The sequence below is a fragment of the Diaporthe citri genome (genome assembly GCF_014595645.1).
Source record: "Diaporthe citri strain NFHF-8-4 chromosome Unknown scaffold_5, whole genome shotgun sequence".
In the NCBI taxonomy this organism is placed as follows: domain Eukaryota; kingdom Fungi; phylum Ascomycota; class Sordariomycetes; order Diaporthales; family Diaporthaceae; genus Diaporthe; species Diaporthe citri.
Window position 1 is genome coordinate 555,183 of NW_025064850.1, and position 13,266 is coordinate 568,448.

The following is a 13,266-nucleotide window of genomic DNA, read 5'->3' on the forward strand; positions in this document are numbered from 1 at the left end:
CTCTCCCAGACAGACCCGCGCCAATGAGGTGGGACGGCATCAGATCCATCCCGAGTGTTAGTCCGTGGCGGCCTTTTTAGCTTGCATTGTTGGTCAAGCTTGCAGGGCTCGGTGCCGTTGGGGGCATGTTAGTGACAATTCCAGCCACATGACGTTCGTCTCTGATCCTTCAACTCGGCGAGCTCATCACAGTCAGACCAGAGGCAGAGTGAGGTGGGGTCGGGTCTCACAAGGCTGATCTACCTACTAGGTAGGTTGAACAAGATGAAAAACGTGGTAATTGAAAGGAACAGTTTGAAACATCAGGCTGTGACTGTCAATACGTGGCTGACCATGTACGTAGACTTCGCCTGTGCTAATGGTAACCGTCCCTTCTTCGTCTTAATTAGCTCGCTCTATGGTGCCTGTAAACTGTCTAGGTCCAGGTTGTTTGCGGAAGAAACAAAAAAACACCACATGTTCCTGGCCGCGTTGGTCGAGCCATTCAATTGGAGTGCCATCCCAGCATCCCCGCAAATGATGGTTGGTGGACCCCGGACGACTTAGTCGCGATCACCCACGTCGTTACTCTCATATGCAATCAATCGTTCCAATTTGGCGCTAGTGACCTGCATTTGATACCCACCCCCAAAGTTCATATGCACTTCAATTTTCATATATTTTCACCTCCCATATAACGAATACCTTCTTAATTTAACTATGCCCTATATTAAAAGATAGCTGCTTCTTTTCTAATTCTTTTAATATCTATTTAAGGAGGGTGGAGGAAATATTAAGGGTGTAAGGTGTATTAATATTTAATTTTAAAGAAAATTTAAAATTTTAGAAAGGGTAGTGTTTTTAAGCAAAAATAACTAAATTCACCTTAAATCTCTAGTGATTTTATTATAACTTTTAAATTTCACCCCCTCTAGTTCCTCTTTAAAATCAACTTTAACTTAAGTTATTTTTAACTTTAATTTAAACGCAAATTTCTCCTCTTTAACACACTTAATTTACTAGCAGAAAAAAGAAATAAAATTAGAAAAGAAGCAGCTTTCTTCTCATATATGTTTCGAATAGATTAAAGCTGAATTAAGAAACTTAAAAGAAGTAAGGAAGAAAAAGAGGGTGAGTATCAAATGCAGGTCACTAGCGCCAAATTGGAACGATTGATTGCATATGAGAGTACCCCAAGGGGATGTGTGTGGAGAAGCAGAGCTTCAAAGGTCACCTGCGGCTGGCCGTATGTGCTACTACGCTGTTCATCCCCAACTTGCAGGACCAGGCTCGAGTCCCTGTCCGTGGTAACATTGGAGATTTCCCCGGGCCATGACATAGAAGTGCGAGAGCCCACGACCATGTCCAAGTGAAGTGATATAAAGCAGCTCCTTTCCCTCTCCTCACCATACGAAGCGTTGGGTTCGCCAAGGCTCTCGACCCGACTCGCTTTGACAATCCCCCCTCCCCCGAGTCGCATTAGTTCTGCGAGACTACGTCTTCTCGAGATCAAGCCCTCGGTCAAGATGCATTCCACCCTTCTACTGTGGGCGTCAGCACTGCTGCTTCCCCTCGCCTCGGCCCAGAACAGCACCTCGGGCCCAGATGAGAACGGCAAATACTGGCTGTATGGGAATGGCATCTCCGCCTCCTTCATCCCCTATGGCGCGTCCATCTCGAACCTGATCATCAAGGACAAGTACGGTGTCGATCGAGACATCGTTACTGGCTTTGACAATGCGTCTTACTACGGGATCGACAAGCAGCACCCCCATTTCGGCGGCGTGCCCGGTCGTTATGCCAACCGCATTAAGAACAGCACCTTCGAGATCGACGGCGAGACATATCATGTCACGCCCAACGAGAACCCCACGCCAGAAGCGCCTGATGGAGCAGACACGCTCCACGGAGGCCTTGATGGCTGGGACTGGCGCAACTTCACCGTCGAGTCTGTCTCCGAGAACAGCATCACGTTCAGCATCTTTGACCCGGACGGAAAGGAGGGCTTCCCAGGCGACGTCTTGTCGTACATCACGTACACGCTGGGAGACATGACCTGGGACTTTAAGATGGTCGCCGTGTCGCTCACCAAGAAGACGCCCATCATGCTGAGCTCGCACACGTACTGGAACCTGGACGGCTTCGCCAACAACGAGACCAACACCGCCCTCAACCACACGCTCTACATGCCCTACAGCGGCCAGCGCGTGGACGTGGACAACATCCTCATCCCCACGGGTGACATTGTCGCCAACAAGCCCGGCTCCGTCAACGACTTCTGGAGCGAGCCGAAGCAGCTCGGCGCGAACCTCACCAGCCCGGAGCTCGTCAACAACTGCGGCTTCAACTGCACCGGCTACGACACGTGCTACCTCGTCAACCGCGACCAGAACGGCCCCTACGACTGGCGCGCCGACGGCGGCTTCGTCGCCCAGCTGGCCTCCCCCTGGTCCGGCATCACCGTCGACGTCTACAGCGACCAGGACGCCTTCCAGGTCTACAGCTGCAACGGGCAGAACGGCTCCATGGCCCTCAAGTCGACGCAGGGCATCCTGGACGACCCGGACTTCCCCCGCACCATCCCCAAGTACGGGTGCGTCGTGATGGAGGTGGAGGACTGGATCGACGCCATCAACCAGCCCGAGTGGCAGAGGGACAAGAAGAACATCTTCGGGCCTGGCGACGACCCCTATGTCCTGCAGGCGAGCTACAGGTTCAGTGTCAACTGAGCCGCAGCGCCGCTGTGAAAGGGTGGGGTCGTGGGGGTTAATGGGCGGAGAAGCATAATTAATCTTCTGAGGCAGACTACGATATGAACGTAATTTTGATATGACCTCCCATGCGAACAACTTTCCAATTGCAACCAGTGGTGAATGAGTTGGCACCCCATGTAAATAGCATCACTCACCAGTCTGAGCAACAGTGGCCAAGCCGTGAAGTAACGAGTGTAAAGAGACAGAACCAGCAGAACACAAAGCCATGCATGTGACGGATACTTGCCAAATCGAAGAAAATCAGGCATGATTACATTTTTTTCGTGATTCTTTAGAACTAATGACGGCCTCACGGTGCTGGCTGCTATAAGAACGACGGTTGAACCTGGAGATGTCACTAACATGAAATTCATGCAAACGCGCCGGCGCGTTCAAACCTCACATTTCCGATCCATCTCTTGACCCTCGAAACATATCCGTTGTCTCAATTTCACTCAGGCTGGTCTACCTCACTGTCAATGCCAATGAAACCGGCCCTGCTTCTCATTTCAAGCCTTTTCACCTCTTCGCCACGCCCGTAGATTCCAAGCGCGACGCGAGGACCGCAGTCATGGCGGCAGCCTCAGTCACGCTGCACCGCAGCACGACAGGCCCATCAGCCACAGCCGCCCCGGGCAACCCGCTCCCACAGCTCCTCCAAACACCGTCCGGGCTCGCCCTGCTGGAGCTCCAGGGGACCATCAACCTGCCTGCGGCGGAAGGCGGCGGCGATGGTTCGGAGCAGCAGCAGCCCCACATATCGATAGGCCGCCTCGACTTCCCGGACTACAGGCCCGACTCCATCACTTTTGACGCGTCCAGCACGGCGTGGATGAGGCGCGTGTACATGTACGTCGGCCAGCACCAGCGGCTGACGGGCGAGGTGAAGAAGCTGCCGCGCGCGGTGGGCGTGGTGCGGCGGCGGCAGCGAGAGGGAGGGGCCGGGGGCGGGGGCGGTGGTGACGACAGGGCCGAGGAGCTGGAGGTTGTGGAGATTGTCAAGTACAAGATCGTGTTCTCGTCGAGGCCGGAGCCGGTCGGCACGGCGTGATGAGGGTCTTGAGGAGCCGTCTCTGTCGCGAGCGGGGGGGGGGGATTGGCTGAGTCTGGGGCATTTCGCGAGATGCTGGCTTCTTTGGGCTGTGGTGGTGGAGACCTGGATCATCTCTCTGGGGTTCTGAGGTGGGCAGATGGAACTGTGCGACGTGATGCATGGCCGGAGGAGTTCAGCGCTGCGCCTGTCCACCTGGGATGGCAGATCTGCCGCCACCTGCGCAGTCGTGATGCCCATTGAACGAACCGAGAAGAGACAGAACTCTGGTTATCATCGAATTGGGAAGTGATAGGGGAGCTTGTAACGCCCTGTCCCACGTGTGAAGAACTGAATTGGACTCTTTCACGCTTCATATCGAGGCTCAAGTATTCTACGTGACGAGATCACTCTGGGCACCCGCTCTTCGTGATGATGGGGTCATTAGCTGGACGAAGTCAAGTTCAAATATATGGAGCATTTGGACATCAATTCCCTGCCTATAATCAGTGCTACCAACGACTGGCTATGGCGGGCCAGCAGGTATCAAATCAAGTCTTGAAAGCAAGAATGTGCTTTGAACTGGGATCAGAGCAATTGATGTTGTCTACGCGAGAAGGCCTCGTCCCAACGAGCTTGAACGGTTCAGGATTGTTTCATTTTGTTTTCCCCGTCATCTAAGTTGCCTCTACCAGCTTCACAGGTTTTGTTCTCCCCAAGCCGTCCTTGCCATAGTAATCCATGGGGTATACGCCCTTGCCCCAGTCCTCCCTCTCCCCGAGCGCCACCAGCGCTTCATATGGGGTCAACAGCGGCCTGGGGAACGCATATCCCCAGTCGATGCTGAGCCTCGGGCAGGCAACCTGCACCCAGCACTCCACGTCGCTCATCATGGCGAGCTTGCCCGGGAAGATCTCGCTCAACAAGAGGTTGACCCACGGTATGCCCAGCGCCGTCAGCTTCTTCTCTATGAGCGTCATTGTGTTTGGGTTTCCCTGCCGGCCTAGCGACCCGAGGATGAGGCCCCATTTCTTTGCCGACTTGGCCGCGTCGATGGCCTGTCTCCGCAGGTCCTTCATCTCGTCGTGGCCGTACGTCTCGTGCGTCAGCTTGCGAGAGTACGGGTCGTATCTGTAGGCTGGGATGCTGGGGTTATGGATCATTACGCTCTCCAGGTGGAAGCGGCCGTCTCCAAGGTAGAGGATGAAGTCCACGGGCCCGTCGTCGGCGTACTTGGTCATGTCGGGGCTCGTGCAGCCCAGGATCTCCCCTTTTGATAGAGGTGCGATCTGCGGGACTATGACCTTGAATCCGGCCTTCGTCAGCGCCGCCTTTACGCCGTGTATTGTGGCGTTGAACTGGATCGTGCCGACCATGGCGATCGTCTTGCCGGGCGTGAAGTTCCTCTCGAGTGTCGCCAACAGGTGCGCCGTGTCGATGCTGATGTCAACAAAGACGTACAGTGTCTTGATCTTGGTGACGTCCACGGGTATCAGGCACGAGTGGGCGTAGTGGATCAGGACATCACAGCCCATGGCGCGTGCGGTGTAGTCATCGATGCAGCAAGCGCCATAAGTCACGTCGCCCATAATGAGCGTCTCTATCCCAGGGCAGAACTGCTGTAGGATGTCTGAGATGGTGGTAGCGAACAGTAACAAGCCCTCGGGCATCTGGAGTGCCACCTTCTTCGCGCCTAGACTCCGTATACGATGGATGGTCTTTGGGATTTCAAAGGAGTAGTTGGCCGGCAGAAGAGAGATGGCCGCCTTCAGCTCAGGATCATTGAGAATCTCCGGAGGGACCTGATTGAGTAGGCGAGGCGCCCTTCTGGGTTGCGCAACTAGAGAAGATGTCATTATACGAGTATTTTCATAAGTACACGATGGGCACGGGCGACTGTACCCTGAACGGCACCGGCATCTTCGATAGATCCAGAGCCGTTTCCATTCTTGGATGCTGCAGCTTCCGCCGCCGTCCTCCTGCCGACGAATCTCTTCTTTGGCTGCCTGATGACGGGCTCTGGGGCCTGTGCTTCCTCGATGTCGGCGGCGATGCCAAGATCGGTCTCAGCCCTGTCGTCCTCCATATTTCAGCGTCAAGTACCGTGGCTCAGTGAGAGGCCAGTGAGTTCCCGTGAGCTTTGCAGGGCGTCTTCAGAATGTCGGCAGGGATGATTGCACGCCTTCACGGTAGTGCGTGGTGTCACATGGGAAGTCTGGTCTGATCAATCTATGAACTTTGTTCTTTTTCCTCTTAGACATCTCATCAAATGATCTCGGGGTCCCAGAAATCTCAAGTCTTAGCTGGTGGGGTGCCCGTCCGCCACTTTTCAAGGTCACTGTTTTGGGGTCTAAGGTGAAGATCTCGGTCAAGGATCTGGCCCCACCATGCTAAAATCCTGAAAGCCAATCAGAAGCCCGTAGGAAGCACGGACCATGTCAATTTTAGCGCCCACAACTGCGAATTTCCATTTTGCTGTGGCAGGAACGACCTCTCTCTTTTGAAACTTCCCATTTTGTTATCTCGATCAGCCCGCCATCGACAACCCGACTTCATTCTTTCAGTCCACGATATCTCGACTGAGGGCCAGACAAGATGAAGTTGAACATGTACGTTCTGAACAATCTCTTTTTGCCATCCTAGCCGCCTTCCAATGCGTTTGTGGCTGTTGAAGTTTCCTTTCAACTGCCCAACGCATCTGTGGGGCCTGCTCACGAGACGACGAGAAAATGTGTCTTGTCGCTGTTGCTGACTTCTAAATGGACAGCTCCTACCCGGCTAACGGCAGCCAAAAGCTGATCGACATCGAGGATGAGCGCAAGCTCCGCGTCTTCATGGAGAAGCGTGTACGTTCCATCCCTAGCCGACCCCAGCGCGAGCCGTCGAGATCCTCGCGTCCACCGCACATCTCAAGCACGAGCGACGAGCGACCGGGGCGATCTCCATCCAATCCATACAGACACATTAAGAGACTGACTTTCGACATGCTTAGATGGGCGCTGAGGTCCCCGCCGACTCCCTCGGAGACGAGTGGAAGGGATACATCTTCAGAATCACCGGAGGCAACGACAAGCAGGGTTTCCCTATGAAGCAGGGTGTTATGCAGCCTACCCGTGTCCGCCTCCTGCTCTCCGACGGCCACTCCTGCTACCGACCCCGCCGCACCGGCGAGCGCAAGCGCAAGTCCGTCCGTGGCTGCATCGTCGGCATGGACCTGTCCGTCCTTGCTCTGGCCATCGTCAAGCAGGGCGAGCAAGACATTCCCGGTCTGACCGACGTCGTCCACCCCAAGCGCCTCGGCCCCAAGCGTGCCACCAAGATCCGAAAGTTCTTCGGCCTCACCAAGGAAGACGATGTATGTTGTATCCGACCCGTATCATACAAATCCGTCTTCGCCTACCCGATGACTGCGGTGGTGGAAATCAAGCAGTGCGGGTAGAGAGTGAGAGGAATGAGATCCAAAATAAGGAATCTCAGGGCTAATAATTACATTTCCACCGGGATATAGGTCCGCAAGTACGTCATCCGTCGCGAGGTCCAGCCCAAGAAGGAGGGCGCGAAGCCCTACACCAAGGCTCCCAAGATCCAGCGTCTGGTCACTCCCCAGCGTCTCCAGCACAAGCGCCACAGGATCGCACTCAAGCGCCGCCAGGCCGAGAAGGTCAAGGACGAGGCCGTACGTTGCTATCCCCTCTCCCTTCGAGTTGTTCGTACCGGTTTACTGACCTCCCTCCTAGTCCGAGTACGCCCAGATCCTCGCCAAGCGTGTTTCCGAGGCCAAGGCCCAGAAGGCCGAGAACCGCAAGCGCCGTGCCTCTTCGCACAAGGCTTAAAAAGTTTGGCGTCACTCAAGGATGGCTTCTTTACGGATGGGTTACGGATCGGGGATCTGAATGGTTCCATTGGCCAGAAACGGGATTGTATTCATGGCATACTAAAAATGGACGAGACTTCAGAACCTGCTCAATGATTGATTGATACCTTGGTATTTAAACGGCGTCGGCGCAAGTGATGAAATGAAAACGGTGGTCTGATGATCGAGCTGTGAGGACCTGTGCTGTCTGACAAGAACGCGTGCCCTGCTGCTCCTGTCATTAGCATCATCTGTCTAGTCCAAGGTGTCTTGAATGTCATTACCCTCTCTACAACTGAGCGCCGTCCAAGCTCAGATCCCGGTCACCTAACTTGCACATTCCTTTCCAAGTCATTGCCTAGGTAGCCGGTGTTGAACATCACCGCCACGGCAGATGTTGGTGAGCGAAATGGTGAAAGCCCACCTGCTGCTTAAGTTTCGTCCAAGAGCCTCACTCAAGTCGCTTTCCTAGTCGAGAACGGCAGCTCTTGTTGGACCAAGATCCGGTGGCCAGTGGCTGGTGACAGTCTCATCCCACTTACCGACCTTCTCACTGCATTCTTGATCCCTTGCAGCACTTCCCCCATGGCCTGTCTGTCTGAATTAGACGGCTCATTGCGGCAGGGCTATACAGACCGCAAAGAACCTGACGGCAGCAAGGGACTGACGATAGTCCTATTGTAGGGACAACAGGCTTGTCTAAGAGTTTCTCGAAGTTATGTATTTGGGCTTCTCCATTTCGGTTGGTACCCACATTGTGTCTGATACAAATGGTGCTCAGTGACAGTCGAGGTGTTTTGAATGTTGGGGCATGATATACCTAGGTAGGGTCAGGCTGGCCAGTATCTTTGGAGGCACCGTATGTGCCCGTTGAGGTTGGATATCATTCCGACAAGTCCGGGCTGTTCCAGACGATGATCAGTGACTGCTATGGATCCAATCTATTCACATATCCATCTGCTTCTTGTCAACCCAACTGTATCCTTACTGGTATATGTATATGGTCTGTTACAGGCTTATGTGCTGGAAATGCGAGTTGTCTATACACTTGTAACAACGCATTCATTTTTTGTCCTCTTCACCCCTGTAGAGCTGAAATTCAACGCTTTAGTGCAATTGCTACGTACATGAGCTTGCTGCACATTTTCCACTGTTGTGGTTTCCTGCTCAACCTTCAAGACGCTGTATTGGTGGGCTCCCTTTGCCCATCAGCGGCGCAGATAGATAGCCTAATCCATGCTTGTCGCAGAGCCACATTTTGTTTCCGTATTCATCCATTTGCCTGGACTTTAAGACTCTACGTCGAATGTCCTGCTGATCCTGTGTCTGCCCCCAGACCTAGCAGGAACCAATGCCTTTTGCTAAGACAACACAAACACCTGTGAATGACACACCCCAACCCAACAATTTCCCCGTTTCTCTTGGCGCCGATTCTACTCAAAAGACATGCGTAAACAAGTAACTAACACTCTCACCGTTGTGCGTCCTCCGGATCGACTCCGCCAGCGTCCCGCTGACGTCGATGACCTTGAGCTTGGGGCACCTGTCCAGCTTGTCCCCGAGGGGCACCGTGTTGGTCACGACGACCTGTGACAGCACGCTCTTGTTGATGTTGTCGATGGCGGGCCCGCTGAGGATGCCGTGCGTCACTATGGCAACGACCTCCCTGGCCTGGTGCTCCTTGACGACGGCGGCGGCCTTGGCGAGGGTGCCGCAGGTGTCGGCCATGTCGTCGACCAGGATGCAGATCTTGTCCACCACGTTGCCCACCAGCACCATGCGACCGACCTCGTTGGGCCGGGGGCGCTCCTTGTGGATGAGGGCGAAGGGCAGGTCGAGGCGGTCGGCCATCGAGGTCGCGCGCTTGGCGCCGCCGGCGTCGGGCGAGACGATGACGCAGTCTTTGATCGAGAGGTTCTCCTGGACCCAGCGGAGGACGGAGGGCTCGGCATAGAGGTTGTCGACGGGGACGTTGAAGAAGCCCTGGATTTGCCTGCGGGATTACAGACGTGCATTAGCGAGGTGCTGCAGTCTATATGCGCAGTCGGGACCGGTAGGGGGCGCAAGGGAACAGGAATGCGCAGTGAGGACATACGATGCGTGCAGGTCCATGGTAATGACATGGTTGCAGCCGGCCGTTGTGAGCATGTTGGCTATCAGCCTCGCGCTCTGTAGTTTTGTCAGGACGCTCTGTTCCAGTCTGCCAGTCTCTGGTGCGCAAGGCAACATACAATGGGTGCTCGACTCTTGTCCTTCTTGTCCTGTCGCGCATATGGGAAGTTCGGTATCACAGCGGTGATGCGCCTTGCGGATGCGGTCCGGCCTATATGCCCATGAGAATCAGCACTGTATCTCCGGCACTGCCATATAGTTGCGAGCGGGCGGTATGGGTCGAGCAGGAATGCCCTCGGCGGCACGTACAGGCGTGGATCATGATCAATAGCTCCATGAGCCCATCGTTGATGTCGCCGGGTGCTGTAGATTGGATGATGAAGACATCCTCGTCTCGTACGGACTCGCCGACGGTAACACTCGTCTCTTGGTTCGAATAGTTCAGACTCATAGTCTTTGCGATCTCTATCCCCAGCCTGTTTCCCCCCAACCCGTGGTTAGACGCGACATGACCACCCCGGCGAGACGGCTTCTGTCAAATTCAGGGCTCGTAGGGTCGAGAGGGAACAAGGGAAACAGGGGAGGACTGACCGGTCGGCCACAAGCCGCGCCAGGATGGGGTGGGAATTCCCGCTGAGCAGCTTGATCTCGTTTGACATTGTTGACATGGTGGAAAAAAGGTCGTTTCCTCGGGAGACGCCCCCTTTCTTCACCGGAGTATCTATGTACCCTTGAGGTCGTACGACTGCAACTGGTCTCGGGCTCTGGGCTTGGGCCGTGGGCTGGTATGCAGTGCTGCTGTACGCTGTGGGCTGTAGGCCGTAGCTGAATATTTTAGCGCGGGGTGGACTCCAATCGCTGGTATCGGCGCAGGGCGGTGGCTGCTTTTTTTTTTTTTTTTTTTTTTTTTTGGAGGGGCAGATGAGTTCCCCACGAGGCTGTTTGGTTGGTTGCGAGAGCAGGGTATGTCTGCTACGAGAACTTTTCGAGATATTGACGGATGACGGTGTTGAACGAGCAAGAATGGTCTCGGGCTTTCCCGTCTGTGCACCGAGTAAAGACTGGCTCAAAGAATTCCTGCCTGCCTCGTAGTCTATTATTTCCTGCAAGGCGGGTCAATAGCGGTCAGAGACTTGACTAGGCACGTCTTGTCGTTAGTCCCAGGCTGCTTGTTCCGTCCTGCCTTGAAAACTTTCCCGGCACAAGGCGAGTTTTTGTACTGTGTAACATGTTTCGGCAACTCATCGGCCCCACGCCTCCAGGCTCGAAACTGGGGCATCCTGTCAGGCAGGCAGGCATTCCTCCAGCGCAGTGGGTGTGCGGGGCCGGCTCCAGCTCCAGATGTCCCGTTTGAGGCTCCGTACCTTCGGGCCCGATGCCCAGGCCAAGGTAGCCAGCCCTACAGCATGCAGTTTCACTCCTTCCGCTCCCGTCCCCTGAGCAACACGGACCGTCTGTCGACACACTAATCTGATGTATGCTGGAGGAACAACGCAGCTGGATGGCTATGGTTTTGCCGGGCATTTCTGGTTCACTTTGATGCGGAAGCTCTGATCTCGTGCGCTGTGAGAGGTCTCAGGAATACTCAGTTAGCACAATGCCATTGGTCTGATACTCATTCCGTGCAGCATCAGCCCCGTGGCAGTTTCTAGAATACGTTTGCAGCCAGTCGCTCTGTGCACGCGACAGGCAGCAAGAGGCGTCAACAAGCGACGCCAGCACCGGCACCGGCACCGGCTCCGTGCTCTGCTTCAGTTTCGAGCAGGGGGCCGAACGGTATCTCCGCCTGAAAGATTTGCTACCAGGCGGTCGAGAGGCGGAACGTGAGAACCCCCATACTAACAACTGCCAAGATTACCTCTGGCAGAAAGTTCATTGCAACCCGGTGAGGAATTACAGGAGCCGGTCAACGATAACACATCTTGAGGCGCATAGATATACACACCCTGAGGCTGGAACATGATATACATTGAGCCAAGCACTTGGCATATAGACGGCGACTACTTCGTATAAACAGGTGTCGAATGCCCCTGATTTCCTCGGGCCCTGCCTTAGGTAGGGGATAGTTGAGGTCCAGCCCGGAAAATCCAATCCCCAACATTGGTGACTCTGTACTTAATACCTAATATGCACTGGCCTTTATCCGGCCCAGGAGCATTCACACACCAGCAAAGTAGTCTGGCTTGGAGGGGAGTTTGGGACAGTCACGAGCAGCACCACTGAGGACCGTCTTAGTAAAAATAAACCATGAGAACGGACATTCGCACCTGTAAAACCGGACGGTATACTAGGACATCACTTATGCCATAGCTATACCTAATCAGAGCTCATCACCCAAGCCTATTTACATACTTCCACACCTAATACTTATATAGTTAATATTAATATATTTTATTTATATACTTAATAGGGTGCGAAGTACATGGGTGCTAGGCATATGGGTGCCAGGTGTACGGGTGCTAGGTGTGTGGGTGCTGGTTTGTGGGTGCTGGGTGCTGGGTGTGTGTGAATTGGGCATGGGTATTGGTGTACCATCCGTTTTTGTAGGTGCGAATATCTGTTCTCTAAACCATAGCTACAACTAGACTCATACCAAGCTGGCTGAGCTGGCCTGTGATCTGGAAGGGGGTTAGAGTCCATCATCATGGAGATCATGCCCGGCTTCCCGATATGATCGGCGCCGGGAATTTACTGCATCGCTGATCACCCTGGCATTGGATATCATCCACTTACAGTAGTGGAAATCAGTCTAACCAAGTGAACTAGACAACAATTTCCATTGAGGATGCAGCACATGCCTGCAACTCAAGCAACGACCCGGAGTGTGCAGAGCTGCTTTGCTTTTCAAGAAAGCTGGCTGCAGCGGCACGGTACAATGACCCACTGGTTGGCCGGGAACTTCGGCAGCATGGCAGCTACGAACAGGCATTAATAAACAATGTCCTCATGGGTTTGGATTGCCGTGCTTTGTGGAGCCACTGCCTGCCCGTTCCTCGTTTTCAGATGATAGCACCGCGGGCTACCAGTTTGTAGCCTGTTGGCCAAGGTCAACAAGGGCTTGGACATGGAAGCAACCCTGTTGTCGAGGTTGAGGGAGGACGAGGGAAGACTCTTGGACAGAGAAAATTTGGCGAGTTGCCAATGAACTGGTCAGTCATTGCTTTGTTTTGTCAGGGGGTGGGCACAGCTAAAGAACAGGCTGGGAACCCGCCTGTGACACGAGGATACTTGATTGATGTCTGAGTATGCAAATTAACCCAAGCTCGGAGTCTGTCAGTGCTTCAAGATTGGCTGTTTGAGCCTGTGCGATATGTTGGGACAGCACACTGGCTCTCCATAAGTAAAGTTGTGGAAGCGATGAGGTACCTAAGTACTTGCTAAGAGGTGGTCTCCCTGGGTGGCACACCAAGACCATTGGCCTTGCTTTCCCGAGCTGGTCCGGAGGAAGGTCCTGCCCCATAACGTCTCTGTGGAGTGAAGCAGCCAACTTGCAATCTGGGACCTACGTAGTCTACTGTGGGAGCTGCATTGTGCTTTGA

General features: G+C 54.1%; 5 protein-coding genes across 5 annotated transcripts; 3 read left to right on the forward strand and 2 right to left on the reverse strand.

The window, feature by feature from the left end:
* Positions 1 to 1,505: 1,505 nt before the first annotated feature.
* On the forward strand, positions 1,506 to 2,708 carry INS49_010865 (uncharacterized protein; the record flags this gene model as incomplete). Its single annotated transcript, XM_043171587.1, has 1 exon — positions 1,506 to 2,708. The coding sequence occupies one exon, from the start codon at positions 1,506 to 1,508 to the stop codon at positions 2,706 to 2,708; it is 1,203 nt and encodes a 400-aa protein (XP_043023332.1).
* A 595-nt stretch (positions 2,709 to 3,303) lies between these two features.
* On the forward strand, positions 3,304 to 3,783 carry INS49_010866 (uncharacterized protein; the record flags this gene model as incomplete). The annotated part of the gene is made up of 1 exon (XM_043171588.1): positions 3,304 to 3,783. One exon carries the CDS (start codon positions 3,304 to 3,306, stop codon positions 3,781 to 3,783), a length of 480 nt encoding a protein of 159 aa, XP_043023333.1.
* Positions 3,784 to 4,439: 656 nt separating this feature from the next.
* INS49_010867 (uncharacterized protein) lies at positions 4,440 to 5,848 on the reverse strand (the record flags this gene model as incomplete). Its single annotated transcript, XM_043171589.1, has 2 exons — positions 4,440 to 5,602; positions 5,665 to 5,848. The coding sequence occupies 2 exons, from the start codon at positions 5,846 to 5,848 to the stop codon at positions 4,440 to 4,442; spliced, it is 1,347 nt and encodes a 448-aa protein (XP_043023334.1).
* Positions 5,849 to 6,357: 509 nt separating this feature from the next.
* Positions 6,358 to 7,595, forward strand: INS49_010868 (uncharacterized protein; the record flags this gene model as incomplete). The annotated part of the gene is made up of 5 exons (XM_043171590.1): positions 6,358 to 6,371; positions 6,530 to 6,608; positions 6,755 to 7,117; positions 7,271 to 7,438; positions 7,500 to 7,595. 5 exons carry the CDS (start codon positions 6,358 to 6,360, stop codon positions 7,593 to 7,595), a joined length of 720 nt encoding a protein of 239 aa, XP_043023335.1.
* A 1,457-nt stretch (positions 7,596 to 9,052) lies between these two features.
* INS49_010869 (uncharacterized protein) lies at positions 9,053 to 10,395 on the reverse strand (the record flags this gene model as incomplete). Its single annotated transcript, XM_043171591.1, has 5 exons — positions 9,053 to 9,608; positions 9,711 to 9,784; positions 9,847 to 9,938; positions 10,037 to 10,203; positions 10,319 to 10,395. The coding sequence occupies 5 exons, from the start codon at positions 10,393 to 10,395 to the stop codon at positions 9,053 to 9,055; spliced, it is 966 nt and encodes a 321-aa protein (XP_043023336.1).
* Between the last annotated feature and the right edge of the window lie 2,871 nt (positions 10,396 to 13,266).